The sequence below is a fragment of the Pleurodeles waltl genome, chromosome 2_1 (assembly GCF_031143425.1).
Source record: "Pleurodeles waltl isolate 20211129_DDA chromosome 2_1, aPleWal1.hap1.20221129, whole genome shotgun sequence".
NCBI classification, from domain to species: domain Eukaryota; kingdom Metazoa; phylum Chordata; class Amphibia; order Caudata; family Salamandridae; genus Pleurodeles; species Pleurodeles waltl.
The window spans coordinates 159,235,174-159,262,592 of NC_090438.1; the positions used below are offsets into that span (position 1 = coordinate 159,235,174).

At 44.6% G+C, this 27,419-nt stretch overlaps 1 protein-coding gene across 2 annotated transcripts in view; it reads left to right on the plus strand.

Annotated features, from left to right (window-relative positions):
* Positions 1 to 27,419, plus strand: part of TENM1 (teneurin transmembrane protein 1) — a 1,758,425-nt gene that overhangs the window by 1,688,186 nt on the left and 42,820 nt on the right. For both annotated transcript variants that reach the window (XM_069211839.1, XM_069211847.1), the window contains one exon: positions 20,418 to 20,714. In XM_069211839.1, coding sequence (XP_069067940.1) covers positions 20,418 to 20,714 — 297 coding nt within the window. The remainder of the gene's footprint in view (positions 1 to 20,417; positions 20,715 to 27,419) is intronic.

Here is a 27,419-nt window from a genome sequence, read left to right on the forward strand (position 1 = left end):
TTTGTTGGAGTTTAGTTTGAGGTGGCTTGCTGTCATCCATTTGGCGGTGTCAAGGAGTCCAGCGTGGAGGTTGGTCTTGGCGGTGGTAGGGTTCCTAGTGAGGGAGATGACGAGCTGGGTGTCATCTGCGTAGGATATGATGGTGATTCCATGTGGCCGGAGGATGTTGGCGAGCGGGGCTATGAAAATGTTGAAAAGGGTGGGGCTGAGGGAGGACCCTTGGGGAACTCCGCAGATGATCTTGGTGGCAGGGGATTGGAAAGGGGGGAGGTGGACTTTATGGGTCCTTTCATCGAGGAAGGAGGCGAGCCAGTCCAGGGCCTTGTGTCGGATTCCTGCGCCGTAGAGGCGTGTATGGAGTATTTGGTGGCAGACAGTGTAGAAGGCTGCAGAGAGGTCCAGGAGTATAAGTGCGACAGTCTCGCCCTTGTCGACTCTGGTTCTGATGTCATCAGTACAGGCGATGAGGGCAGTCTCAGTGCTGTGGTTCTTGCGGAATCCAGACTGGGAGGCGTCAAGTGCATTGTTTTCCTCTAGGAAGTGAGACAGGCGGGTGTTCACTAACTTCTCAGAGACCTTGGCGGGGAAGGGGAGAAGAGAAATAGGGTGGTAGTTCGTGAGGTCATCAGGGTCTGCTTTGGGTTTTTTCAGGAGTGTGGTTACTTCTGTGTGCTTCCAGGAGTCTGGGAAGGTGGCGGCATCAAAAGAGCTGTCGATTATGGTGTGAAGCTTGGGAGCGATGGTTGGGCTGGCTTTGTTGAAGATGCGGTGGGGGTAGGGGTCCGAGGGGGAGCCTGAGTGGATGGAATTCATGTTGTTTTCGGTTTCTTCTTCTTTGGTAGGGGCCCAGGTGTGTAGTAGGTTGGGGAGGGGGGGAGTGAGTTGTTGTTGGTCGTATCGGTGGTGGAGGTGGTGGGTGCTGGTAGTGTGAAGCTGTTGTGTATGTCTAAAATTTTGAGGTGGAAGTGGTTGGAGAGTAAGTCGCAGAGGTTTTGTGTGTGAGTGGGGTCGATGTTGCACACTTTGGGTGTGGTGAGCTCTTTGATAATGGTAAAGAGTTCCTTGCTGTTATGTGAGTTACTGTCTATGCGTTCCTTGTAGTAAGCCCTTTTGGTGGTCTGTATGAGTTGGTGATGTTTGCGTATGGTGGTTTTGAGGGTGGAGAAGTTGGTTGTTGAGGGTTCCTGGCGCCAAGCTTTCTCTGTTTTGCGGCATTCACGCTTGGATGCTTGGAGTTCAGTGGTGAACCAGGGGGCATTCTTGATGTTGCGAGTGGTGATGTTTCTTCTAAGAGGGGCAAGTGAGTCAGCGCAAGTTGTAATCCATTGTGTGAGGTTATGGGCAGCAAAGTTGGGGTTGTTGGTATTGGGTGGGGGTTGTGTGCGAGCTGGGCGTTCAGGTGTTCTGTGGGGATCTTGTCCCACATGCGACAGGATGTGGTGTGTTGGTGGTGGTGTGTGGGGGGTTTCGAGAAGGAGAAATGGACGCAGTGGTGGTCGGTTCAGTGGAGTTCGGTGGTGTGAGTGCAGGTTATGTGGTTGCTGGAGGTGAAAATCGCATCTAGCGGGTGATGTGACTATTTGTTTGAGTCGTAGGTTTGTGAGGTTGTCTAGTAGGGATGTGGGGTTGTGGTCATGGGGGTTCTCCAAGTGAAAGTTAAAGTCACCAAGGAGGATGTAGTCTGTGGCAGTGAGGTTGTGGGGGCTGATGGTGTCAGCAATGGCGTCACAGAAGGGGGGGCGAGGTCCTGGTGGTCTGTAAATGAGTGTTCCTCTGAGGGTGGTTTTGGCATTTATGTGAATTAGGAAGTGCAGGTGTTCTGCACTGTCTAGGGTGTCGTGTATGTTGGTGGTGATCTTTATGGTGTTCTTATGCATAATGGCGATGCCACCTCCTGGTTTGTTTAGACGATCTCTACGAAGGATTTTGTAGCCTTCTGGGATGGCTGTGCCTATGTCGGGCTCAGATGAGGGATTCATCCAAGTTTCTGTGAGGAAGGCAATGTCCGGGGAGTGTGATGTGAGATTGTCCCAGAGTTCAATGGCATGCTTATGTACAGAGCAGGTGTTTAGGAGTATGCAGTTAAGGTGGTTGCGGGGGCTGTTGGTGTTGTGGTGCGTGATGGTGTTGGTTTGGGGGGTGTTAGTGTTGTTGTGGGGGGTGTTAGTGTTACTGTAGAGCATGCTAGCGTTGCAGGCGTATTGGTGTTTGTGAGAAAACAGGGCTGATTGCAGAGGCCCCATAACTTTTTGCCCCCATTTTCCACTTTTTGCTGGTGTTTTCCTGACTTTAAAGGTGCCCTGGGTACTGCTAACCAGTCCCAGGGCCTGTGCTCTGTGTAAAATGGATATGCAAATTAGGCTAATTATAAGTGGCTAAGTTAACCTACCTATAAGTCCCTAGTATATGGTAGGGCATGTAGGTTTAGGGACCACAGCATAGGTGGTGCACACCTAGGTGCATTGCTGAGGTGCCCAGTGTCATTTTAAAAGCAAGCCTGCCTTGCTGGCTGCTTTTAAATTAAAGTTATATGCAAATTCGACTTTGGAATTAAAGGTACTTCCAAAGTCTTAAACTACCTTATTTTTACATATAAGTCACCCCTAAGGTGTGCCCTATGTGCCCCTAGGGCTGGGTGCCATGTAACTATAAGCAGGGACTTTATAAAAATAGATTTATAAGCCCTGGTGAGGTAAAAACAGCCAAATTCGTTTTTCCCTCATTGAAGTAAATGGCCTTCATAGGCTAGAATGGGCAGACTTTATTTTAAATTTTAAAGTCTCCTTAAATGTTGCATACCAAGAATTTGGTATCAAATTAATTGTTGTAATAAATCCTACAACTTCCAGTTGTTGGATTTAATATAACTAGTTCAGGTAAAAAGTTTAGACTTTACCTAAAAAGTTGCCAATTTCAGCTCTGCATTGTTTTTGCTGCTGTGCTCTGATTGGCCAGCCTGCAGCAGCTTCTGCCAGGCTGCCTTAATGAGGTGTGAAGTGGCCAGGCTTCACACAAAGGAATGTGCTTGGGGGAGAGAATCTCCCCTCAGCAGATGGTGAGGCAGGAAGGGGGAGGGCTGCCAAACTGGTCTTCAAAGGCAGAGAAGGACATTTGCAGCACCCAGCAACACCCCCACATCCTGCAACCCCAGACAGCTAGGTGCCCCCTTGATTAGATTAGGAGAGGGCAGGAGAGGGGTGTGTTTATGATTTTTAGCCACACCAGTGGGTGGGCTCAGCCAGATGTAACCTCCAAAAATCAGATTCATCCATGTTGGATTTTTGGAGACTGTTGCCTTCTGGGATGGATTTTTGCCACACTTCCCAGGAAGTGGTCATCACAGGGGGACGACCCTGTCCCTGATTGGAGAACCAGGGCCCCCCTGCTTTTCACCCAGGATCAAGGATAAAACTGGCAGACCTGCACCCACACCTCAGATCCCCTCCAGAATTCAACAAGAAAGGAACTAAAGAAGAAGAAGGACTGCCCTGTTGGACCCCTGGCCTGCACCTGGACCCTGCACTCAGAAGGACTGCACCAGCTGCACACTTGGGCTTCACCACAAGAAGGACTTTGCCTGGCTTCAATTGGTTCAAGGAGGGACTCCCTGTTTGCTACAGGTGAAAAATTGCTAAACCAGAGTCCCCTGCACCAACTCCTGAAGAAAGCGACCAGCTGACCACTGTCCAGTGGCCAAAAAGGAGTTTGCGCCAGGTGCATTCTGGGAGGTGAAGTCCGCACCCCCCAAGGACCATCACAGAACTTCTGGACCCTTGGGGGGAGCTGTGGACCCCAAAAGAACCTTAAAAGAACATCTGGGTGAAGCCCCAGAAGTTTGGAAAAGATTTGAGAATTTTTGGAAAAAAGCTCCAGACAGGGACCGACCCGCCGCGGAAATTCTAGCCGGCTTGCCTCAACCGCGACCCGGCCTGACTTCGTGGTTCGTCCCGGTAAAGAAAAACATCCAAAAAAGAGACTAAGTCCGAACGTAAAAAGTTGACCGGGACCTCCCAGCCATCGTATCCGAGAAGGGCTCCATGGACGTCGGATCAAGATCCAGGTTTACCCCGGTCGAAGGATTTTCATCTCGAAAAAACAACTAAGTCCGAAGGTAAAAGTCTCCACCGAGGAAACCCACATCGCGTATCCGGACAAGGGCTCCAGGAGGTCGGATTCAACTGGCAGGTTCGTCCCGGTGAAGAAAAACTTCAAAATAAAGACTAAGTCAGAAGGTAACTTTTTAACCGAGGCCTCCCGCGACCTGTAGCCGAGCAGGGCTCCATCGCGGTCGGCCTGAAAGTTTGACTTTGCCCCGGTCCAGGTGCAACCAGATGACCCGATCGGCGCTTTTTGTTTCTAAGCGCTAGAAAAGTAATAATTCTTTAAAAATTCATATCTCCGGTTCCCCTGAACCGATTTTAATAGTTTTTGTGTCATTTTAAAGATAAAAATATAAACTATTTTTATAAATTGGTTTTGGATTTTTAAACTGTTTCCTGTGTTTTATTTAATTACTGTTTTGTGATATTTGAATGCTTTACACTTTGTCTCCTAAGTTAAGCCTTGACGCTCGTTGCCAAGCTACCAAGGGTTGAGTTGGGATTAATTTACTGAGACCTAACTGTACCTATGTGGAGGTTAGTGGCTTGTTGCTAGGTGTAGGTACCTACCTGCCCTACCAATAACCCATTTTCCAACAGTGTTGGAGTAGGGTGTGTTGGGATTGGTGAGGATTGTGTGGGTGTTTTTGGTGTTGATGTGGTGCATGGGGGTGTTGTCTTGGGGGGTGTTGGTGTGGTTGTGGGTTGTGGTAGTGTTGTTGTAGAGCATGCTGGCGTTGCTGTGGGGCGTGTTGGGGTTGGCGTGGGGCGTGTGGGTGTTTTTGGTGTTTGTGGGGGTGCTGGAGAACCGGCAAGCATAGCATGTGAAGGTTCCATGTGTGTGCTTGGGGTTGGCTTGGGCGCAGACGGGGGTGTAGACCTGGGTTGTGGGAGTGGAGCGCGGTGGTTGAGTAGGGTTGTATAGGGGGGTCAGGGATGAGAGGACCAGGGGGACTGGCACTGGGCACGGTCCAGGCGCGGATGGGCGCAGACGGGTTTGCCTCTGGCGCGCCAGCGGCGCAGCCGTGCAGCGTCCGCCATTAAGAGGGGGAGGTGGGAGGGTGGAGCAGCTGGGAGGTGGGACTGAGGGTCAATGGGTGTGTGAGGGGGGCGAGGCCGCAGGGGACGCAGTGGCAGGGAGAGTGTGACTGGCAAGAGCCGGTAGAAACGGGCGGAGATACTAGCGCAGTGAACGAAATACAGGGGGGGCACGGGGCAGAGAAAAGCAATGCAACCAAAGCAAAAACAAGCACAATGGGTCAGATTAAGAAATAGGCTTTTAGGTTTGAACGCAAAACGGAAAAACAAACACTTGAAAAACACAAAGGAATACTTATACTACAACAGGAAATGCCTACCACTAGGCACCAGGGATGAGGCGTAGGCGGGTGCCTGCGGGTGGTTGAGGGCCTCGAACTGCTGTCCAGGCGGCAGGGTGGGAGGGTGGAGCAGCTGGGAGGTGGGACTGAGGGTCAATGGGTGTGTGAGGGGGGCGAGGCCGCAGGGGACGCAGTGGCAGGGAGAGTGTGACTGGCAAGAGCCGGTAGAAACGGGCGGAGATACTAGCGCAGTGAACGAAATACAGGGGGGGCACAGGGCAGAGAAAAGCAATGCAACCAAAGCAAAAACAAGCACAATGGGTCAGATTAAGAAATAGGCTTTTAGGTTTGAACGCAAAACGGAAAAACAAACACTTGAAAAACACAAAGGAATACTTATACTACAACAGGAAATGCCTACCACTAGGCACCAGGGATGAGGCGTAGGCGGGTGCCTGCGGGTGGTTGAGGGCCTCGAAGTGCTGTCCAGGCGGCAGTAGGCGGGATCAGGGGCATGGGGGCAGGCTGGTGGAGCCAAGTGAACTCCTGGCCAGAACCAGGTCAGGGAGTCACATGGGGCTCTGCGCAGCGGGCGCCATTAAGAGGGAGAGGTGGGAGGGTGGAGCAGCTGGGAGACGGGAGGGAGGGCCAATGGGTGTGTGAGGGGGTGGGGATGCAGTGGCTGGGAGAGTGTGACCGCCAAGAGCCGGTAGAAACGGGCAAAGATACTAGCGCAGCGAACAAAATACCAGAGGGGCACGGGGGCAGAGAAAAGCAATACAAACAAAGCAAAAACAAGCACAATGGGTCAGACTAAAAAAATAAGCTTTTAGGTTTAGACGCAAAACGGAAAAACAAACACTTCAAAAACACAAAGAAATTCTTATGCGACAAAGGGATGAGGTGCAGGCGGGTGCCTGCGGGTGGTGGAGGGCCTCAAACTGCTGTCCAGTCGGCAGTTGGCGGGATCAAGGGTACAGGGGCAGGCTGGTGGAGCCAAGTGGACTCCTGGCCAGAATCAGGTCAGGGAGTCACACACAACACAATGACACACAGCATTTTACTTTTCATGTTTTAAGCCACCTTAATTACCCACGCCATGTCTCTTTGAAAACGTCCCTAGTCATGTTTCTTTGGCAACACCCCTTTCAGAGATCCCCACCTTTTCATTCCCAATTACAGTACCAGAGATGCTTACAACCACTTTTAATTATCTTAACAAAGCATTGAAATGAAATTCAGAAATGTATTTTTATTCTCCTTGATTAAGAGCCAAAACCAGGAGAAAGCTAGGGACATGCCCAACATACTCCATTTGGTTTTTCCACTCCATAATACTGTTGCCACAGGAAATACAGCAGAAAATACCCAATCTAGTGAAGTGCACCAGCTAGCACAATATCCATATGCTTTATCATGTATACATGACAACCACCAAGCATGGCAAAGAGGGACCCCGTTGTTATACACAAGTGCACTTTTGTGCCTCAGCTACACTCACATTCCACTGATGCCCTTTCAGTTCAGTAGAGATTTAGTACAATATAATAGCACCTAATGCTTGCTCAAATGCTTCAAATGTAAGATTCACCCACCGTGTGGTGTTCACGTTGTGCTGCAGTCTCAGTTTTTGCCAAAGGGCATTACAACTAGGGCATTATGTTAAGCCTTGGGATTCCCAAAATCTAAATATTTTAGCATCACAGCAAAATGACACAGAAGTTCCCATGAGCTTTATTCTGTGGTTTTTATGCTCCTGTCAGGGATAGACTTGTGCAATATGGATGATCTTGCACATCTGAATGGAAGGGCTTGTGCCTTGCACCCTCATACCACAGCACCATAATATGGACACCCACGATACAATTAAAGAGTCCAGTGGATCCCTCAGAGATGAAACAATATTAACATTTTACATTACAACAGGAATCCTAATAAAACTTTGTTGAACGTAGCCCTCTTTGTAGGGTTATCTCCAAACTTCATCCCTTCTGTGTCTGAATTAATTTTTGTTGGATTTAAGACTCTGTGCAATTTACCACTGCTAACTAGTGCAAAAGTGCTTGTGCTCACTCCGTAAAACATGGTAACATTGACTTATACCTGGTGACATATTTAATTTACTTCTATGTTCCTAGTAATGTGGTATAAAATATACCCAGGGCCTGTAAATTAAATACTACTAGTGGGCCTGCGGCACATATAGCGCTACCCACCGAAGTAGTCCCATAAAACATGTCCCAGGCTGGTCATTGTAGCCTGCATGCAGTTTTAAACTGCAAATTCAACTGGGCAAGCATTAAACTCCTGTTGCATTGCATATAAGTAACCTCTAAGATAGGCCCTAGGTAGCCTATGGGGCAGGGTGCATTGTAATTAAAAGGTTGGACATGTACTTTTAAGTTTTACATATCCTCGTAGGGAGAAACCCCTAAGTTCATTATTTACTACTGTGAAGACTACCTCTCAAAAGGATAACATTGGGTTGCCTTATTACATTTAATAGGTGCTAACTTTAGATAGGGAATGGGTAAGCATTTCATGTTTGGTGTCTGAGAAATTGTAATTTAAGATGCTCTTTAATGATAAATTCATATAATAGGTTACAATTTTGAAAATGCCACTACTAGAAAGTTTGCATTTTTCTGTCCTAACTATTTAGTGCCTGCAGCATGTTCATGGGTCACAATACTGGGTGTTGTTGGCAGTTGGACTTTGTAAACTGCATGTTCTTCAAAGAAGGGACCAGGTAAAATATAGGATCCTCTGACCCACTCTTAAGTTCACTTTCTGGACCTGAAAAAGGAGTCTCAGAGGACTGCCCGCTGCTGTGGCATGCTGTGTACTTCAGAAGACTGCTTTGCTGCACCTGAAATCTGCCTTGAACTCTATTAGGTCTGCCCTGCTGCTTAAGCCCTGTTCCACTGCTTGAACCCAGGACCACAGAACCGACTCCTAGGGCTAGTTGGCTGGTCTCCTGATCTGAGTCTCAGGGACAGAAAAGGCATCAACCACCTTGAACCAGAACTTGGACCCAGCCTGAGTATTGCCTCTCTCCAATCCTGGGCTTTGAAAGTGGTGGCAAAGATTCCCAGATAACCAAAATCCAAAACTTGGAACTGCTCTGAGAACCAAGGGAAGACTGAGGTCAACCTATTTGTTTATCCACTCAAAAGTGCAATGCCGGTCGGCCTGATTTCTTCTCCGCAGCAGCAGATTCTGTTCATCTGTCCTTTGCAGAAGGGGTATTCAGCTTCATTGAGCCCTTGTTGACTGCAGCCTCCTGCCTTGCTGAGCGGGAGATTTTTGACTTGCAGAAAAAAGACCTACATGCATATTTACAAGCCTGTGCACCTCTACAGCATTACTTTTTTGGACGCCCTGGCGGCGTGGACTGCAGAATCATAGCTATGAGGCCATGCAAAGCCACTTTGCGTGGCTTTTTATTGCCTCAATGATATGGATTAAGGCAAGGCAGTGCAAGTCACTGTGCTGCTTTACTCTGCACCAGGGAAGTGTTCCATGGAGGTTGTGGTGGGTTTCCCATGCAACACCCATGGGTTTTGATGCATTCTCAGATTTTGTGTGATAGAGGAACCAGAATTAGTCATTCTATTTACACACCTGCTTCTGATTGCTTTTGAATTTGGTTGATTGTGTCATATCATTTATTTTTGCAAGTAGCACCTGAATGATCAACAAAACGCCTTCTAATGAATTAAAACAGATGAAAATTTTATTGTTGAAAGAAAAGAGAATAATTCACACAGTTGCTTAAAAAAGTAACATTTACAAGAGATAGTTAAGAAACAAAGTGTTAGCTTGTAATGCATGAAACAACGAAAAGTCAACTACAGCTCCCTCTGTGGGTGTGAAAATGTAGACCTCAAAATTATAGACTGCTAAAAATATTAATGTAAAAAAAGGAAGATGGAAAAAATATCACTCACACACACAATAGGTGTTAATGGGTTAAAGATTCTGAAGACTAAACAACAAGCCATTTCTACTAATTGTAGTGCTACGTAAAATAAACAGCATCTTCTGATCCTCACATGAAGGACTGAATTATATTAATCAAAGTTGTGAAATTACATGATCACTTCACTGTGGCTCTGATAGGCTAGTCCATAGGCCATTAAGTCAAAATAAATGTAATTGGAATGCATTCAATCATCCACCAAAATGTACAACAAGGAAATACTTTATAAAGTTCAAAGTAAGAACATAAAATGTATTTAAAATAAACACACACAATTAAAAGTGATAAAATCCTCTAAACCAATGATTAATCCTTATATTAGTGTACATTGAGAATATAATCTCCCTGCATCATCCACTCACGATCTCTGCTGTGATGAGGATTTATTAATAAAATCAACAGGAAACAGCGTTGTGAACTTTCTTGTGCAGATTTTCTGTTATCAATGTATTAATGTATTAATTGCAATAAGAACAAAATCAAAAGCAAACTATGGGGGTCATTCTAACCCTGGCGGTCCGAGACTCATAAAAAGAAAACTAGGACATCAGGGCAAGGGGCAAAATGGGTGACTGTGCATGGTTTCTGCAAACCAGGGCACTTTGGTGATACAGAAGGGGCCAAAGAATAGACGCATCCTCTACTTTAATACAGATCGCCCCAGTGCGACATGTGCACTGGAGTGATCTCAAGGAGGCATTCCCGCATCTGTATAGGTGTGTGACCTCATGCAAATGAGAATAAAGTTTACTTCTGTAACCATGCCAAATTGTAGACAGGTACACACAGGTGCTATTACAAGGCACCATGACTGTGCTTGACGGCAACCCATCCCAATGACTCCTTGTGAGAAATTGGGTTACTTGTTGAGGGGGGTGAAACCCTACTCAAGCAGCAACCACAATTCTTGGCAGGGGGAAACAAAAGCAATCCCAAAATTAAGCTGTGCTTAACCCTCTGGTAACTTGGAACAAAAGCAATCAGGCTTAACTTAGAGGTAATGTGCAAAGTAATTATGCAGCATAAAAACAGTAATAAAGTGAAAACAAAACACAAAGAAGATTCCACGCCAATTTAGAAAAATAGTGTTTAATTTAATACATTATTTGACACCAAAACAACAAAAATTAAATCTGTAGAACCGGAGATATGCAATTTTAAACACTTCGGTGAAAATAGTGTTTAGAAGTACAAGGTGTCAACAGTGGCTATCTTGTTGTGCAGAACTGGGACAAAGTCATAAGTTCCATTTGAACATGATAGAGGATGGGCTGAATACAGGGACCATGTTAGTCCAGCTGAAAAATGTATCTTAAATCTGGGTTGCAGAGCATTGCACCGCACAGTGGCTGTTCCTGGCAGTAATGTGAAGTCTTACGTCAGAGATGTGTCTCACAGCAGTGGTTCCTAGGTGGTGAGGCTGTGGTGCGACATCCTGTCTCGGAGATGCATCATGGAGCTGCAGTTCTGATGAGAGGCTGCAAGGTCCATATTAAGTATGCATCATGCAGTGCAGTTCCAGTGAGCTGGGCAGACTATGGTGTGGGCTTCCGTCAAGGTTAAAACTTGCAGCAGGTAGAGTTCAGCTGCAGGGTTAAAGATGGTTGGAGCCTTTTCGGTCCCTAAGGCTGTGATCAGGAAGCCAGCCAGCTAGCCCTTTGAGTCACTCTGATGGTCCTTGGTTCAAGATGCAGATCCAGTCCTTCTCACTCAGGCAGCAGGACAGCAGAGTAGCAGGGCAGAAGGGTGTCCTTATTTGCTACAGAGCAGCAATCAGTCCTTCTTCTAAGTCTTCCAAAGGTGCAGAAGCGTAATCGAGAGTTGGGTCTGAAGGGCCACTATTTATACCTGATACCCACTTTGAAGTGGGAGAAGCTTCTAGAGTCCTCCTCCTACAGAGGTGTCTGGAACTAAGTTCCTCCCTGCCATGACCCCAGCTTGACTGGGGGCACAAATTTCTGATGTGAAACCCTTTGAGAGTGTTCTAAGGCAAAGTCTTTGTGAGGCTCAAGTGTAGTAGGTGACAGTTCTGCCCCCCCTGCCAAGTCAGAAATGGACTATCCTTCCAAAATGTATTTCCCCTTGTTCTCACTGTCTGGGAGTAATACACAAAATCCAACTGTCAGCTACAGCTAGTCATGTAACCCATAATACAGGATGTAGGCACCAAATGGTTAGGACAAGAAAATGGCAACTTTCTAAAAGTGGCATTTTCAGAATTGTGACTTAAAACGTAACTTAACTGTTACAGAGGGTTTAAAATTAATTCCTTAGAGACCAAACTCGACTTTCCTACCTGTTCTCAACTGAAAGTTATAACTTATTAACTGTAATACGATAATCAAATGCTATCCTACAGGAGAGACAGGCCTTGCAGTAGTGAAAAACAGTTTCCATTGTTTTTCACTACCAGGCTCTTTAAAAGTTAAACGTGCATGTCCAACTGTTTAGATGCACTGCACCAGACCCTGTGGGCTGTTTGGGGCCTACCCTAGTGGTAACTTATATGTATTAAAAGTAAAGTTTGCATCTGGCAAAAGGATTATTTTGCCGTGTTGAAACAGGAGTTTAAAACTACACATACAGGCTGCAATGGCAGGCTTGAGACAAGCTTAAAGGTCTACATAAGTGAATGGCACAATCAGTGCTGCAGGTCCACTAGTGGCATTTAATTAGCAGGACCTGGACACATGTACTACCAATTTCCTAGTGGCTTACAAGTACATTAAATGTGCCAATTGGGCATAAAGGAGATAGCACACACTCTTGAGCACTGGTTAGCAGTGGGAAAGTGTGCAGAGTCCTAAAAACCAACAAAAATGGGTTAAAAAAACAGGAGTTTGAAGGCAAAACGTTTGGGGATGACCCTGCAGACAGGGTCAAATCCAACATCCCCATAGGAATTCCCCCTGCAGACAGGTGCAATCACTCACTATACCCAGCTGCAGGGAAATCTCTCTTCCCATTTTAAAGTCAGGCCAGTTGCCACCTGCACAATGAAAGGCTGGCACGCACCTTCAAGAAGCTGTTTGGTTTTCTCTAATACTGTTTTTGATGTAAGCAGAGGCTCATAGCTACTCTGAAAACAGCACTCAGAGTTAAATGTGCAATACTGTGCAGAGTGGGACAGGGCATCGTATCCGTAATAAGGCCACTAGTATGCATATCTATGTACATAACACAAGCAACTTTGAGTTGCATATGAAGTTATTGAGGAGGCCATTGAAGTTGTGGAAAACAGGAGTTGTATGATGATCTTGGCCTATCCTCTGAAATCAGGATAGTGACTGTATGAAGGACTAGATGAACAATTGCCTGCAGAGGCGCAAGAGTGAAGTTACAAAGAAATCTGTGAGAAGCCTCCGTTGTTTTGCCTGATGCTGTTTTTTGACACACTGCAATGGAGCACTGCTAACTCAGCTCCAGGCCATGCATTCTTACATCTCAATTATGTTGAATTGGCTTAATACTAATTGGCCTATTTAACTTTCTGTACACCATAGTATATGGTGTGCCAAAATACACCCAATTTGTGGACTACAGAATTACTTTGCGATCCACTCACTTGGCAAGGCAAACATTACTTCAGGCCTATCACTGTAGCCTGGCTGCTGCATTTTAAAAACTGCAGCCTCACCTGTCAAAATGACTCTTTGTGACATTAAAATATTTTTAAATATTAATCAGTCACAGCATGTAGGCTTTGTAGCCCACAAGTCAAGGTGCTTAGAATTTTAAAGTAGAACATGTAGACATGTAAAGTTAACATGCTCTTACAGTGACTAGCATCTAAAAGCTATTTTTCACTCTAGGAAGGATGCTGGCCCATGAAGAAACACTGGAAAAAAATATTAAATATTAAGTCTGCTACCTCAGGCAAGGGGCCAGCTAGGAAAAGGATTAAACGCCTCTTTTTAGTAATTATTAAAAGTCTATCTTAATGTGAAGTCTGATTTTTGAGAACTATTAAAGAAAAGGGACACTTAGAAAGTTACCCTTTCCCTTCCTTCAGATCCTGGAAACTAAGGTGGTCATTCTGACCCTGGCGGTCTTTGACCGCCAGGGCGGAGGACCGCGGGAGCACCGCCGACAGGCCGGCGGTGCTCCAATGGGGATTCCGACCGCGGCGGTAAAGCCGCGGTCGGACCGGCACCACTGGCGGGCTCCCGCCAGTGTACCGCCACCCCATTGAATCCTCCACGGCGGCGCAGCTTGCTGCACCGCCGCGGGGATTCCGACCCCCCCTACCGCCATCCAGATCCCGGCGGTCCGACCGCCGGGATCCGGATGGCGGTAGGGGGGGTCGCGGGGCCCCTGGGGGCCCCTGCAGTGCCCATGCCACTGGCATGGGCATTGCAGGGGCCCCCGTAAGAGGGCCCCTACATGTATTTCACTGTCTGCTGCGCAGACAGTGAAATACGCGACGGGTGCAACTGCACCCGTCGCACAGCTTCCACTCCGCCGGCTCGATTCCGAGCCGGCTTCATCGTGGAAGCCTCTTTCCCGCTGGGCTGGCGGGCGGTCTGAAGGCGACCGCCCGCCAGCCCAGCGGGAAAGTCAGAATTACCGCCGCGGTCTTTCGACCGCGGAACGGTAATCTGACGGCGGGACTTTGGCGGGCGGCCTCCGCCGCCCGCCAAGGTCAGAATGAGGGCCTAATTTACATAAGCCTCCAACTGTCTCCTAGCTGGTGAATAGCCCTGGTGAGCCGTGAAAACTGCTCTCAGAGCAGAGACAATTGCCTGGGGGTGGGCATGTGTATTTGCTCCCCAGGCAGGAAGACCATTTGGGCTGTACCCAGGAATATAATTTACTTCAAAGGTGCCTCCAGTGTCAGAAGCAGATGCCACATAACACCTGTAGAGGCCCCGTCCTTTGTCCTTCCATTCAGGTATGCACCAAACCCAGTGAGGGAAAAGCTTACCTCAAAACTGCTTTGGAGTGACCGCTGAGGAGGGGATGCTCATTACCATGGTTACATCTCTGGTTCGGCATAGAGACTCTGCACAAGGGGAGAAGGGTTTCTCATCTTGGATTTAACGAGTGAAGGGCACTGTGGGATTGTTTCAGCAGGACTGTTCCTTTATAACTTATGGTGGACTCAATACATTCCGACCAATTACCCACTCTCTCGTAAAATTCTTATGCCAGATTGGTTTGTGACTTTGGTCAAACTTCATAGTGAGTAACTGCAAACTTCTAGGAAACAATATAGCCAAATTTGGCATGCAAGTTAGCTAACTGAACAACGCTTCACAACTGTCATCTGTGTATGACCCACAGAGATTAGATTAAAGTTGCAGTAGGACTCAATCCTATATTCTTCTCAGGTCGATAAATTGAGTACCATTGAATGGAGTAGTAAGTGCATCTGTTTTTGCAGCGTTATGATACGGCAAACTCTGCTATAGTGGGAGCTATATGAAAACGACCGAGCACCATAGTAGCCCCTGAAAAGTAAACCTATTCTTATTTCCTGACTCTCTCTCTAAACATAATGAGCAAACTCACTGCGAGCATCTTGAAAATGCTGCAGTTTATCAATCTCCTCCTTTCCGGGTGCCGCAAACCTTCACGATCATGTCTTGATTGCCATTTCCAGTAATCACGATCAAAGGCTATGGTTTGCTGGCGAATTAGGAGACCAGGCAACTGACCCATGTGGGTACTTTCAACATCTTAAACGATCATTATGATATTTCGAGCTCGGAGGATCGATAGCGCTTCATTTAATATTGACGATCTCGTCTTGGGTTACTGATCTAATCTCTGCCCTCCTCGTGCCCTTTACACGGCAGATACAATCTGTGCCCATCTTTGAGAGGCCGCTCGGATCTCAAGTCGTCTATCGCAGAGGCTGCCTGGAGGTCAGCGTTCATAATACGAGAGGCAGGAAAATATCGACGTTCCCTTGTGGCCTGAATAAAAAGCAGGAACTATTGCAAGGCTAGAACAGAGCTTGACTCCGACAGACACTGCCCACTGACCTTTGCTTTACTGTACTCATAAACATGGAACCATAGGGTGATGAACGTAGTTTACTAAATATATATATGTATAAATTTAAAATCAAATGCAGCCGAGCTAAAATCGGTTCTTAGCAGTTTCTGCAGCAATAATTACAACATACATTGAAGTACTGCTGGCAGCGGAGCAGAGGGTTTTTATAACTATTGTAAATAAATGGCACTAAAGTTGGAGAAATGCGAATATAAAGCCCGGAGAGGCGTTTGCCGGCAGAGCACCTGTTTCTGGCAGGTTTTTATTCTCGTTTGCGCGCGTGAGTGCTTGGTCCGGAGTCAGGGCCGCCAAAGCGCGCGCCCGCCGCCATCCCTGACAGGCCGGAAACCACTTCCTGGATCACTTTACAATGTATGATTTAGGGAAAGCTATTCTCAAAAATGAATCTCATTGAAGGTGAAAGGAGCAAATCATATCATCCATTTACAGACTATATCACAAAACCAATCTGCGTCCGCAGTGATGGCCCTGTCGGTGCAGGAGGCGGCTCCGGCGCGGAGCTTGACGTAAAACAAATAGACAGGCGGTGAACTGACAGGCATGTATGCAGACAGAAGGCCCGGGCGGCCGCTCATAACCTCTGGAACACTGTGCAAGGCTAATCAGCACAACATTTCCACAAAAGACCAAAAAATGAATATTTTTTCAAAAGAAAGACAGTCTTCTTTAAAATAGCATTTAGTCTTCATCGCTTTTACACAAAACGAGTAACTTGCTTTTTTATAGTGATTCATCCTGCAATTTTACAATTTTTAAAAAATATAAATTACAAGTATCATTCAATCTTATGACCTCGGGGTGATGGACGGATCAGTTGGCCGTACCAAGATTTTAACTATGTGAGAACTCAGCATACTGAGGCATCTTGCCAAGACTGTAATATACAACAGTAATCAAAAAGCACAAAGCTTTTGGAATTAGATTTGAAATATGTAGATTTCCTATGCCAATCAGCGCAATACTTTTCAAGTCATGCTGGGTGGAGAGCTGGAGGCTGAAAGCTTGACAGTGAAACAAGCCCTGATTGACAGGTGAAGAATTTGAATGCTGACAAGGCTGACTGTGCTTTCCATCCTACTCAAGGTTGGTAAATTGAATGCACTGCATTCGGTGCTAGCAACACCTGTTATTTACAGTGCTTAGAAAGGACTGAAGTGCAGTTTTGAGTGCTAGATATGAAAAATAAATCAACTCCTGCTTCACCTGCATCTGTTATCGGAACAAAGGCTGCTCTTGTTTCCCATGAAAGGGCAGGGCAATGCCATCAGTTGACGACTATGAAGTCAAGTGTCGACATCACCGACGCCTCCATTAACGTGCCTGGTTTCACAAATGCAGAGGCAGACCGTTCCACATTTGTTGCAAAATATACAACAGAAAATAATGACTTGTGGGCAGTGCTTAATTTGTGCAAGAATGAGTGTCGTTGCCAAAATCTCTGCTCAGAAACCCGTGGCTGGTGCAGTTAACTGTTGACATGCGTAATACAAAGACTGCGTAGTCGTAAACCCACCTACTTCCTCTTTAATCCGCTACCAGACGCACTCTACCCCTTTATTGCACTCTTGCAGAACCCTGCTTTCTCTCGCTGGAAAGGGTTTCCTGTTTTTCTCTTTCTCCATCGTTCTGCTTTATGTGTTTTTCCTTCTCTTGTGTGCAGTATATTTCTGATGTTGAAAATTGAGCGCTGGTACCCGAAAAAATGAGGTCTGTTGGCCCTAACCAACAGCCACCGGCTCAAATTAAGCACTTCTTGCTGCCAAATTCTTACAAGTGTGTCTTTGTAAACCTTCAACTTGTGTTTTCTCGGTGCAGATTCAAGGCACATGCACAAGGTGAGGGAATATCACTGAGCTTCCACACAGGTGAATTTTAAAGCCTGACTGCTCACATTATACATTTTAAGTTTCACTTTCAAAGCCAGGTTTAGTCTCAACAGCATATCCAGCCTTGAAAGTTTGAGGTACAAGACTGGTAGAGGGCTAATTGATAGTAATTTGATGGCAACGTAAGATGTATCAATATTTTAGAGCCCAGCTGTGCACACCAGACTGGAAACCAAAATCAACCCAGCGCCACACCACAGGGTGTCCTGAATAGAATGGGGCTATATGGGCTTTCATAATCAGATCATGGCAGCCTTTCCAACCCTGAAATCCGCCCTCTATCTTGCAGCCGCTGGACAATGTCAGTGACAGGATTGTCAGTCCAGTCCGGCTGTGTTACATATGACACTGTCAGCCAGTCCTAGCATTTTAATCAACAGCACTTTGCATACTGCGACTGTTGAACCCATGTCAACCATGTTAAGAATGTAACTACAATTCCCAGAAAGAACCCTTCTGTCATCTAAGAAGTCAGGCTCGCTGAAAATGTCACACGCGACATGGGCCACTCAACAATGGGGAAGGGTTATGATATTCTGTGTGAGTCCAGCTGCAGAGTAGATGTTTTAATTGTCATTACCCTCTTATATCTTGCATCTTACAATCCTATATGTCATAAATACTCCGACATTTGCACTACCAGAGATGTCAAAGCAATGAGCAACAAAATTGACTCTATACTCATGTGATATGTTGGCTCCCTGAGCGAAAGGGAGAGCCCAGAATAAGAAAGGTGAGTGTGGTACGAGGTAAAACATATTTTTTGTGGGGAAGCATCTTCTTGGTGGGTGATAGTAACAGGAACACTAGCCCTAGATGTCCTAAGTACTGCATGGTCACCCAAGTAGAGCTGTGCTGTTTTGAACTGCACCTATGGGCTTTTCTAATGATAAGAAAATTGACAAAATGCCTTGTGTCAATTGGCACTGATTTGTGAATACTAGCACAACACGAAACACTTAAAAATAATCCTTCAAGCATTTTATTTTAATTTGAATTCGAGACTCCGCAATCCCTGTGTAAAAACGTCTCTAATGTCCTTATTACAGGCGACTTTTGATGCGCCTAGTGACCTGTGATAAGGAAATGAAGTAGCTGCTTACCTGTAATAACTTATTACCCCTTAGCCAACGGGAAAGAGATGACACTGAGCACAATTTAAGCTGCAGTTTAAAAAACACAAAGCATGTCTTTTCCTTCACCTGCTCTTTTTTCTAGATGAACAGTGATAAATATAAAGGAGATATTTATTGCAACATGTTTATTTTTTGCATGCTTTAGGTAATTCGAGAAAAGACAGAAACTCTGTGCATGTTTCTGCACATTTCGAGCAGCAGTTTTTAAAATCAGATTTGTATCAAACAGATTCTAATATCTTTTTGAGTTAAATATGTAACTGTTTTTTGAGTGTTTAAATTTGCACTAGTGATTCTACTTTTATTCTTTACGTTTGCAAACATGCTGTCTCTTTCATATGACAGGGCAATGCACCAAGGATTTAAGTGACTTGTGGGAAAGGTGATCGTATGACAATGTTTTATAATACAAAATACCTTGCCATACATTACAAGGATAGTTCAAGTCATCTTGGAGTTTCATGACCCTACAAAGGATTGTGGCTTTCAGCATCTTTCCTCCATATGGTCACAGAACTCTTCTGTGACCTTCAATATCCTTATTATATAGGCCAGGAGATACTTTAGCTCATGGATTACTGCTGCCAACCTCTTTACTTGACAGTCATTTTTTGACTTGTCCAAGGGACCTGCTGAGAGAAGAGCAAAGGAATCCACATGCAATCCAAATTTCCACATTAAATGAATGTAATAGGCGCTAATATATGGGTGATTATTTTATGATCAAGAAGTGAATATTACAGGCAGTGATAAATGTCACCTGCCCAGGTATCTGGTCCATTTTAAATAATAGGGCCCATCGTGAGAGTTTCGGAACAGCTTTGACTGTGCAGTTTGTTCAAACAGTCTCAGTATTTTTAGGCTTTGTCTGCATTTGTACTATCATAGTTTGTTTTGAAGTGAGACAGTCTCCATCTTCCCTATGTTTTCTGACTCTCGTGCTGTGAATATGGACTTAATCTGTGCACCAATGGCTGTGGAGATATATGATCTCTTTAAATGTCTTATCTAGTGCTCAGGTGACCATAGTTCTAGCATAGGTCTGGTTCGGCTAAAAAAACAAAAATAAATCCGATTCTCTTGGGATGTTTGACAAATTGGTAGAGGTCATCAATAACCTCCTTAAATCACATTGGAAAATGGTTTCTATTCCTCTACAACTGATCATACTAGGGTAACATCCATTTATTGGTTTGTGCTTAAGGGCAATAATAGGCCATCGGTAAATGTTCAAACCAGCCTATAGAGTGAATGTTGCAATGATTGCTCTTGTACTGCATAACACCCCACAAATAATTAAACTAATAAATAATCCAATAAATAAATAAAAAAGCTGGACGTGATCACGGAGTCAAGAGGGAGGCCACCACTGAAAGGGCTCAGGATTTTGCGGACTGGTTTTATATAGTCTGTGTCTATTGAATCCATTGAGTTCTTAGCATTCATATCGTATGTTTCCTTGTCTGGAAGCTCCTCCTGTCATACAATGGAAAGAACCAAACCACTGGTAAGAGCCCATTTCCTTCAGTTCATTTACGCTGTTTTGCAGCCCTTTTATTACAGAGAAGTGCTGGATTTAAAGGAGAGCTGTAATCTTTTCGTCATATATTGAAAATGGTTCTTTTGTGGTCCGGGGAAGCATACCAATGTAGAGAATATTTTTATGCTTTCTCCCTCTGCTGGATTTGATCTTCCATTTGTCATTAAATGCTTCCTTTTTTGCATGCGAATAACCTCGAACTTTGTCACAAAATGTGCTTTATGTAACTGGTAACATTACTCCAGAATACTGAATGCACATAAGTATAATTATTTTTAGAGTTTTTAGAGCTGTGATTGATTATTGTGTTCTCTGAATGGCGTGTGAAAAGACACAATTACACATGCAGTTGGCATGCAGACATACTGATCTGCAAATGTCATTATCGCTTTGTGTGATGTGTTTACAGTTCTCCTGTTTTTTTCCTGCTCAGGCTCACAATAGAAACCTGCTCTCGATTGACTTTGATCACGTCACCAGAACAGGAAAGATCTACGATGACCACCGGAAATTCACTCTCCGGATTTTGTATGATAAAATTGGTCGCCCAATCCAGTGGTCCCCGAGCAGCAAGTATCACGAGGTTAACGTGACCTATTCACCCTCAGGCCTCGTGACCTACATTCAAAGAGGGACCTGGACTGAAAAAATGGAATACGACCAGAATGGAAAGGTTGTTTCTAGAACCTGGGCAGACGGTAAAATATGGAGCTACACATACTCAGAAAAGGTAAGTGTAAGAAAAATAGTTGTGTGTGTGTTAAAAAAAAAACTAATTTCAGGAACCCATCCATGGTACATAAACCCTGTTCCAAATTAACTGTTTTCTATAAATAGTTATGCAATGAGTCAAAGCCTGATTTCTATAGCTGCTCTCAGAGCCTTTTCTAGAGCCATAAACAAATGTTGTGATAGTAGTTTCAAATTACTGGTGTATTTGTATTTATTTCACTTTGTTATACTGTTCTAAGGCATTCAAAATATTTATCAGAGTTATATTAAAGCAACACTCTGGGGGTTATTTCGACTTTGGAGGACAGAAAAGCCCCTCCGCTGGTGTCCCAATGGGTAGGTTGCCACCAGTGCGGCCGCCTCCCCGCCGGCCCCATTACGGGTTTCCTGCTGGGTCAGCAGGTGGAAACAGAATTTCCACCCCCTGGCCCAACGGGAAATGGCCTACAGTATTGTCTCCGGGTTGTAATAGAGCCGGCAGCAATGCTGTAGTGCGTAGGCTGCACCAGCACCTGTCGCAAAGCAGACAGTGAGCACTGCAACAGGCTGGGCAGTGAGGGCCCTCTACTGCCCATGCCAAGTGCATGGGCAGTGCAGGGGCCCCCTGCACCCTGTCTGCACCTGCCGTTTCATAGCAGTGCTACCACCATGAAACCGCTGGCTGAGAAGGGAGTCAAAATCCCCAGCGCTACCCTGGCGGATTAGGACCGCCAGTACTGGCACACCGTCATGCCAGAGAAAAGTGACGGTGCTGGCGGTCCGGCCGCCGCACTACTGCTGTGGTCGTAATGTGGCAGTCGAACAGCCGTATTTGCGGTGGTCCAACCGCCACCACAACCCTCGTAATAAGGCCCTATGTCCCTCTAACCATTTTCATATTAGCAGTCTGAAATCTGTTGTATGCACAGAGAAAAATGTGTATATAAGATCTGTTAAGTACTGATTAAAATCGTCAGTGGGTGCACTAAACAGAACACACAATAAATTCATTAGCACCTTGCTAATCAACAGCTGGCAGGATAAATAGCATAATAACATGGCCCACCTTGCAATCTAGGGGTGGCATGGTGCTCTGATCAGGCTCTATTCTGCCGCTGGACACCAGTGAATCTGCCTGGTGGAAGAGCTACATTTATTTAGAGGGACCTTCGTCCTCAGCAGCTCTAACTGACACAGAGGAAGGCACTCTGCCAGTCCTAAGCAGGCTGTGAGATATCTCCAGCCGCCTCCCAGTAGAGCAATTGCCCACATGTGAGCTTCTCTTCCTCTGGACATACACATCTGAAAGGGAGGCTCCGTGAATGTCCTGGTAAAGGTGGTTGCAGTTGGGGGTGCATGATGCTGATGTGGTGGCAGCCACTGCCTCCTTGCTCCATTTCTTCAAGGCCCTTATATATAAAAGATTAATTGGCAAAGACATGGCAAACAGGTCTTCAAGTCCAGGACTCAGAAGGAATGTCTTTGTCTGTCATTAGATTAAGTTGTTGCACAGATATTGGAAGTACTAAATGGTAGGTTCCTACCAGCAAGGGGCCTGATTCACAAAGGTAAACTTAGACCAAAAGTCTAAGTTTAGACCTAACGTCTAAGTTTAGACCAAAGTCTTACTTTACTCTAGTAAAGTTCGACTTTTGGTCTAAACTTAGGCCCATATTTATACTTTTTTAGCACCGCATTTGCGTCATTTTTTGATGCAAAAGCGGTGCAAACTTGCAAAATACAATCGTATTTTGTAAGTTTGTGCCGTTTTTGCGTCAAAAAGCGGCGCAAATGTGGCGCTAAAAAAGTATAAATATGGGCCTTAGACATTTGGCCTAGGTTTACCTTTGTGAATCGGGCCCATTGTGTTAACTAAAAAAAGGTGCTTGTTTCATAAAGTGTTACCTTTTGCTCCCTCGAACGTCTCTATCATGTGTCTAAGTGAAAACTATACTCAAAGCTTGACACGTTTGATGCTGCCGTGCACTCTACCTGACTTAAGATCCCCGCAGTACGGGAATTGAATCTACCTCTCAAGTTCATGTTTAACACATCTCTGGGGCATTCCTTCTGGATAGTCTCACCGAACAATTACAATAAAAATAATCAGTATTTTTAGAAATATGGATCAAAATAGAAATGTCTAGTCTGTTCAGCCCGACAGCTAATGTCTAAGGCACAGTTTTAGGATGCATGTTCTATGCTTGGACAAAGTGTATTTGGGAAATCTCTTCTGCATTTTCAATGCATGAAACATCAGGACTTTGAATAAGCACAGTTAAAAAAAAACAAAAAACTTTGCAAGGACTCTTCTCAAACTTTGCACAAGTTTAACATGTGTGTGAAAAATTAACCAGACTTCAGTTTTGCCAGCGAAAGATGAACAAAGCACTACTTTTTAGATTGCAACGTTTTATGAATGAGACACACTTCTCAACTTCATACAGTGTAAAATTTGGTAACCTGTCATAAGTTTGCCAAGTGATTTTAACTCTGCTCAACCTTAAAATATACACGGTTAATCGAATATTGTTTATATTGGTGTTATGTGTAACCTGATCTATACTGATGTTGTAAATAGTAACGTTCCCAGTCAGTCTTCAGTTAGCTCTTACTTTTGTAGTCCAAGATACTTTGTCATACGTTACTCTTTATCAATAACATTAACATAACATAGCATATCAAGCTCTGCAGAGCAAATACAGTAATTAACCTACTTGTGAGGGATTCCATGGGACACATAGGTCCTGCAATGCTGCCTCGGATTTTATTATTTTTGGTTTAGTAGAAAGTGAGTAGCACCCCATTGCTGACAACCAACCAGAATTATGCATGAACAATAAGGCGCGCTCACCAAACAAGTAAGTAAACCAGCAAAGCCACCCACATCCATGTGGTCGTCTCATGCAAAAGTGAATCACACCAATATGACTACGATCTGCGAGACCTTCAGCCAGTAAAAACTTTGACTCACTGTCCAGTGTCTACCACACTCCCTTTTGTAACTATCTAGCTAGTCTTGCTGGGGTTAGCACTTCCAGTCGGAATTAGTGACAGGATTTTGTCACTGACCAGGTTGCTAAAATGATAAACTGGTGTTTTGGAACAGCTCATTGAACAATCCTTCTGTGGACACACTGCACCCATCCAACTTCAAAGCCATGTTAAATGTCCCTCATTCTGCATTGCTGATGGAAATTAATGTCATGAAACTGTTTCAGCTTTTTTGGGGGTACAATCAGTCACTGCATCTACTCAAGCAAGGAGTCAGACCTGGTAGAGGGATGCTTTGATCGTGACCGCTGTACTGGATGAGATGAAAAACAGAGTAGACCCAAAGGGGCCACTCCTGCGCTGTTGCTACAGGATCTGTTTTCTCACTTAGATGTGACTAATAGTGGCACTTCACCTAACCGCTTGTCAAAGATCAACCTCAGAGGTTTAGACTTGCCTTGTAGTGCTTTCAACTATAATTCCCACTTATAATGGCTACAATTCTTGTTGTAGATGTACCTGTTTTTTGCCAACATATGGGATATGTATCTTGTTGCTAGGTACAGTCCTCTAATGCCTAAATGGGCCTAGGTTTGCACTTAATAAACGCATTCAGTAAAATAAAATAAAAATGTGTTGGCCTCCTTAGTTACCTCATCCTGCACCCTAAGGCTACAGAGATTACAGAATGCCTGTGCAAGATTGGTCTGAAGCACTGAGATAGAGTTTCAGTAGAATTAGACTCACTCGCTGGCCCCTGCCAACCTAACATGGTGGCTTCATTGTTATCAAGGCCGGCTTTAAGGTGGTGCGACCTGCAGAGCCGCACCTGGCACTGACCTCATAGGAGTGGAGGGGCACTGTGTTTCCAAATAACTTATGGGTTTAAAGGCACCAGCTACAGAGTTCCTTGTGTGTCGGGTAGTTATGAGGCAGAAATAAAAATGTCAAGATAATTTCAAGTTTCTGGGTATGCGAGGCCAAAGCCGTCATGGGGATTGACTATCTGGCGTAAAAAGCGCCACATTGGACCAAAACATTTAGCAAAGCCAACCAATGGGCACTTGAAGTTGTATGTAAGGCGCTAGATAGTCCGAGTCAAAGTTTACTCATTAGTGTTTGAAACCTTGATTTTTATTAAAACAGTCAAACAAGATAAAGTCAAAATCTACGTCTACTAATGGCTCCAGAAGGTTGTACTGTTTTCACATTAGACTTTACTGAATATCTATGACTTTAAAAAAATCCAAACAGATTAATGCTGAGTGGCTGGCCAACAAAGCTGCGCATATTTTGGATAACTGCGCCTTGGTGCCTGCAGAAGGGCATTCTTAGGTCCCCCGCTGTTCTCGAATCCGCAAATATGAACTTTTTATCCCACATGAAAAGACAGCATATGTCAACTAAATAAAAAGGGTTTTAAGTGAAAAAAGGCCATAACAGTGTGAGCAGTTCTTGTTAATTTCTTAGAGACTGGCAACAGTGGTATTTATAATTTTATAAAAAGGTACTGGGATTACTGGGATATATTTTACAACAGGCCCCTACCCCTTTTACAATGGAGTTACTACCCCAACTAACGAGTCAGCAACTTTTCAATGTTTTGCAACTGTATTACAGTTACAAAACATTCATACATCACATGTTGAATTAGTACTTAGAGGGGATGCACACAACAGACCTCTTCCAAATACCGAATCGGTAGGGTGGTCATAATCTCATTTTTGGAGTCAGTCAAAGTTTACTCTCTCCTGAAGTGGAATTGGTACATTCGAAAAATCATTTTCACCATCGCAAATCTTAAATTAGTGTTTGGGACTGTAAAAAACGCTTTGTACAACTGGGCTGTAGTCACTAAAGTCTGTTGAATAGGTCTTAAACTGTGGAGGGACGTAAAACCTAAAGATCCAAAATGCGAAAACAGTAATTGGGAAAACACCATAGGAAGAGAGAGTTTTTCACAAAAACCATTGCTGGGAATTAGGGAAACATGCCATTTGAAACTCATTGTCACCATTTGACCATTTGGGCTATAGGGACAGAGTCCTGCTGTTTCAATCAGGCCATTGTCCTTGCTAAGGCACAGACCTTCCAAACAGTATACAAGTGGAAGGAACACATCCAACTCATGCACATCCACAAGGAGGTCAGCTGCACAAAGAGGTGTATCTCACCTGGTCCTGCCAAATATGCATTTAGTTTTGGAACCTGCAAATTTTCTAACTTTGCGTAAATTGTGAACATTGTTCCTAATATGTTTTATTGCATTTGGCCCAATATGTGATACCCTTCAACTCTGACTTCCCTTCCACTTCGAAGAGAAAAGAACTAAAGTGTCATGTGCCATAAAAGAGTCAAGTGATCACCTGACCTTGGCTGCTCTGGATGAAGTAGGGCATCTGTCTGTAAACTGATTTCACTGATTGTACCTGCAGTGCAATAATCACAGGAGTGAGTGAACAGATGGCATGCTCCAAGGAAAATAGCACCAAGGGGACTACCAGGCAGCGCCTGGATATGTTCAGTGCTTATATTATGATAGGCGTCGTTAATGAGCTTATTTCTCCAATGAATAGCGATGCACTTTCCGCAGACGGTAATTTTAATTTTGACATATGACAAAGCCGAGTAATATTTGACACAAAGATTTTCCTATATCCACTGTGAAATTGCTCCTGCAGAGATCTAATTATCCATGCAAGTGAAGCAACAATGCCCGACCTTCACATAATGTTAAGAATAGATTCAAATGTGTGGGATGTTTAGGGCAAGTTAAAAATTAATTGATAAAAGTTAAAGGTAAACATATTAATGAAACAATTTGGCCGAATAATATTCTTATAAATTGTCACGTTCCAGTTCTGGACTATAGAACTAAATAGCACATTGACAGGGTAGTGATCCTACCACTATCTTTTTGTTTATTGATGGTTAACAATCTGCCAAACGCGGGTATTTTAAGTTTGTTGAAACAAAACGCACTCTATGTACTCTTTTAAAACAAACACAGCATCCACAGTTCATTTATACATTTATTTCTTTGAATATACTTGATCTCTTGGTGAACTTGGCCTTTGGTAGAAGGTATGATAATCAATTTACAATAGATAAGGTATTCCATGGAGGGCAACGTTACAAGATTACCACTCTATTTTTAAAGGGATTGGTAGTGCACACACAAGCATCATTCTACAAATTCTCCAGCATCACTCCAATCATTTACTGCCCTTATATCTGAATGTATTAATTGTTTCAGCAGATTCTGACATGTCCATTGTATTAGGTTGTGCATGCATGTTTAAATCCAAAAATACCGTCACAGGATTTGGACCAAACACATTGGTTTACAGATCCTATTTAAGTTCGTCTTCATTACGAAAGCAATCATACATCTGCGACTGGTCTGGCCCTCGAAGAAGAACTCTGTCCCCTTAACCAACCCTTCTACCTAATAGCTCTCCTACCCCAATGCACCTAACCTGTTATCCGTGTGTGTTAAACAGCGGCGGCCACCACAAATCTCAATGGTGGGGTGGAAGGAGGATGATGGTGACGGGGGAAAAAACAAATGTTTTTATTTATTTTTTAAACGTACTTTTTCCTCTGACTCCTGCCACCTCACTCGTCACTCCTCTTCTAGTGGTGTCCCAGCATTCACTGGGACACCAGCATAGGCTTCCCAACAATCCCCGCGCTGCTTTCATGCTAAACCTGGCATGAAAACAGCATC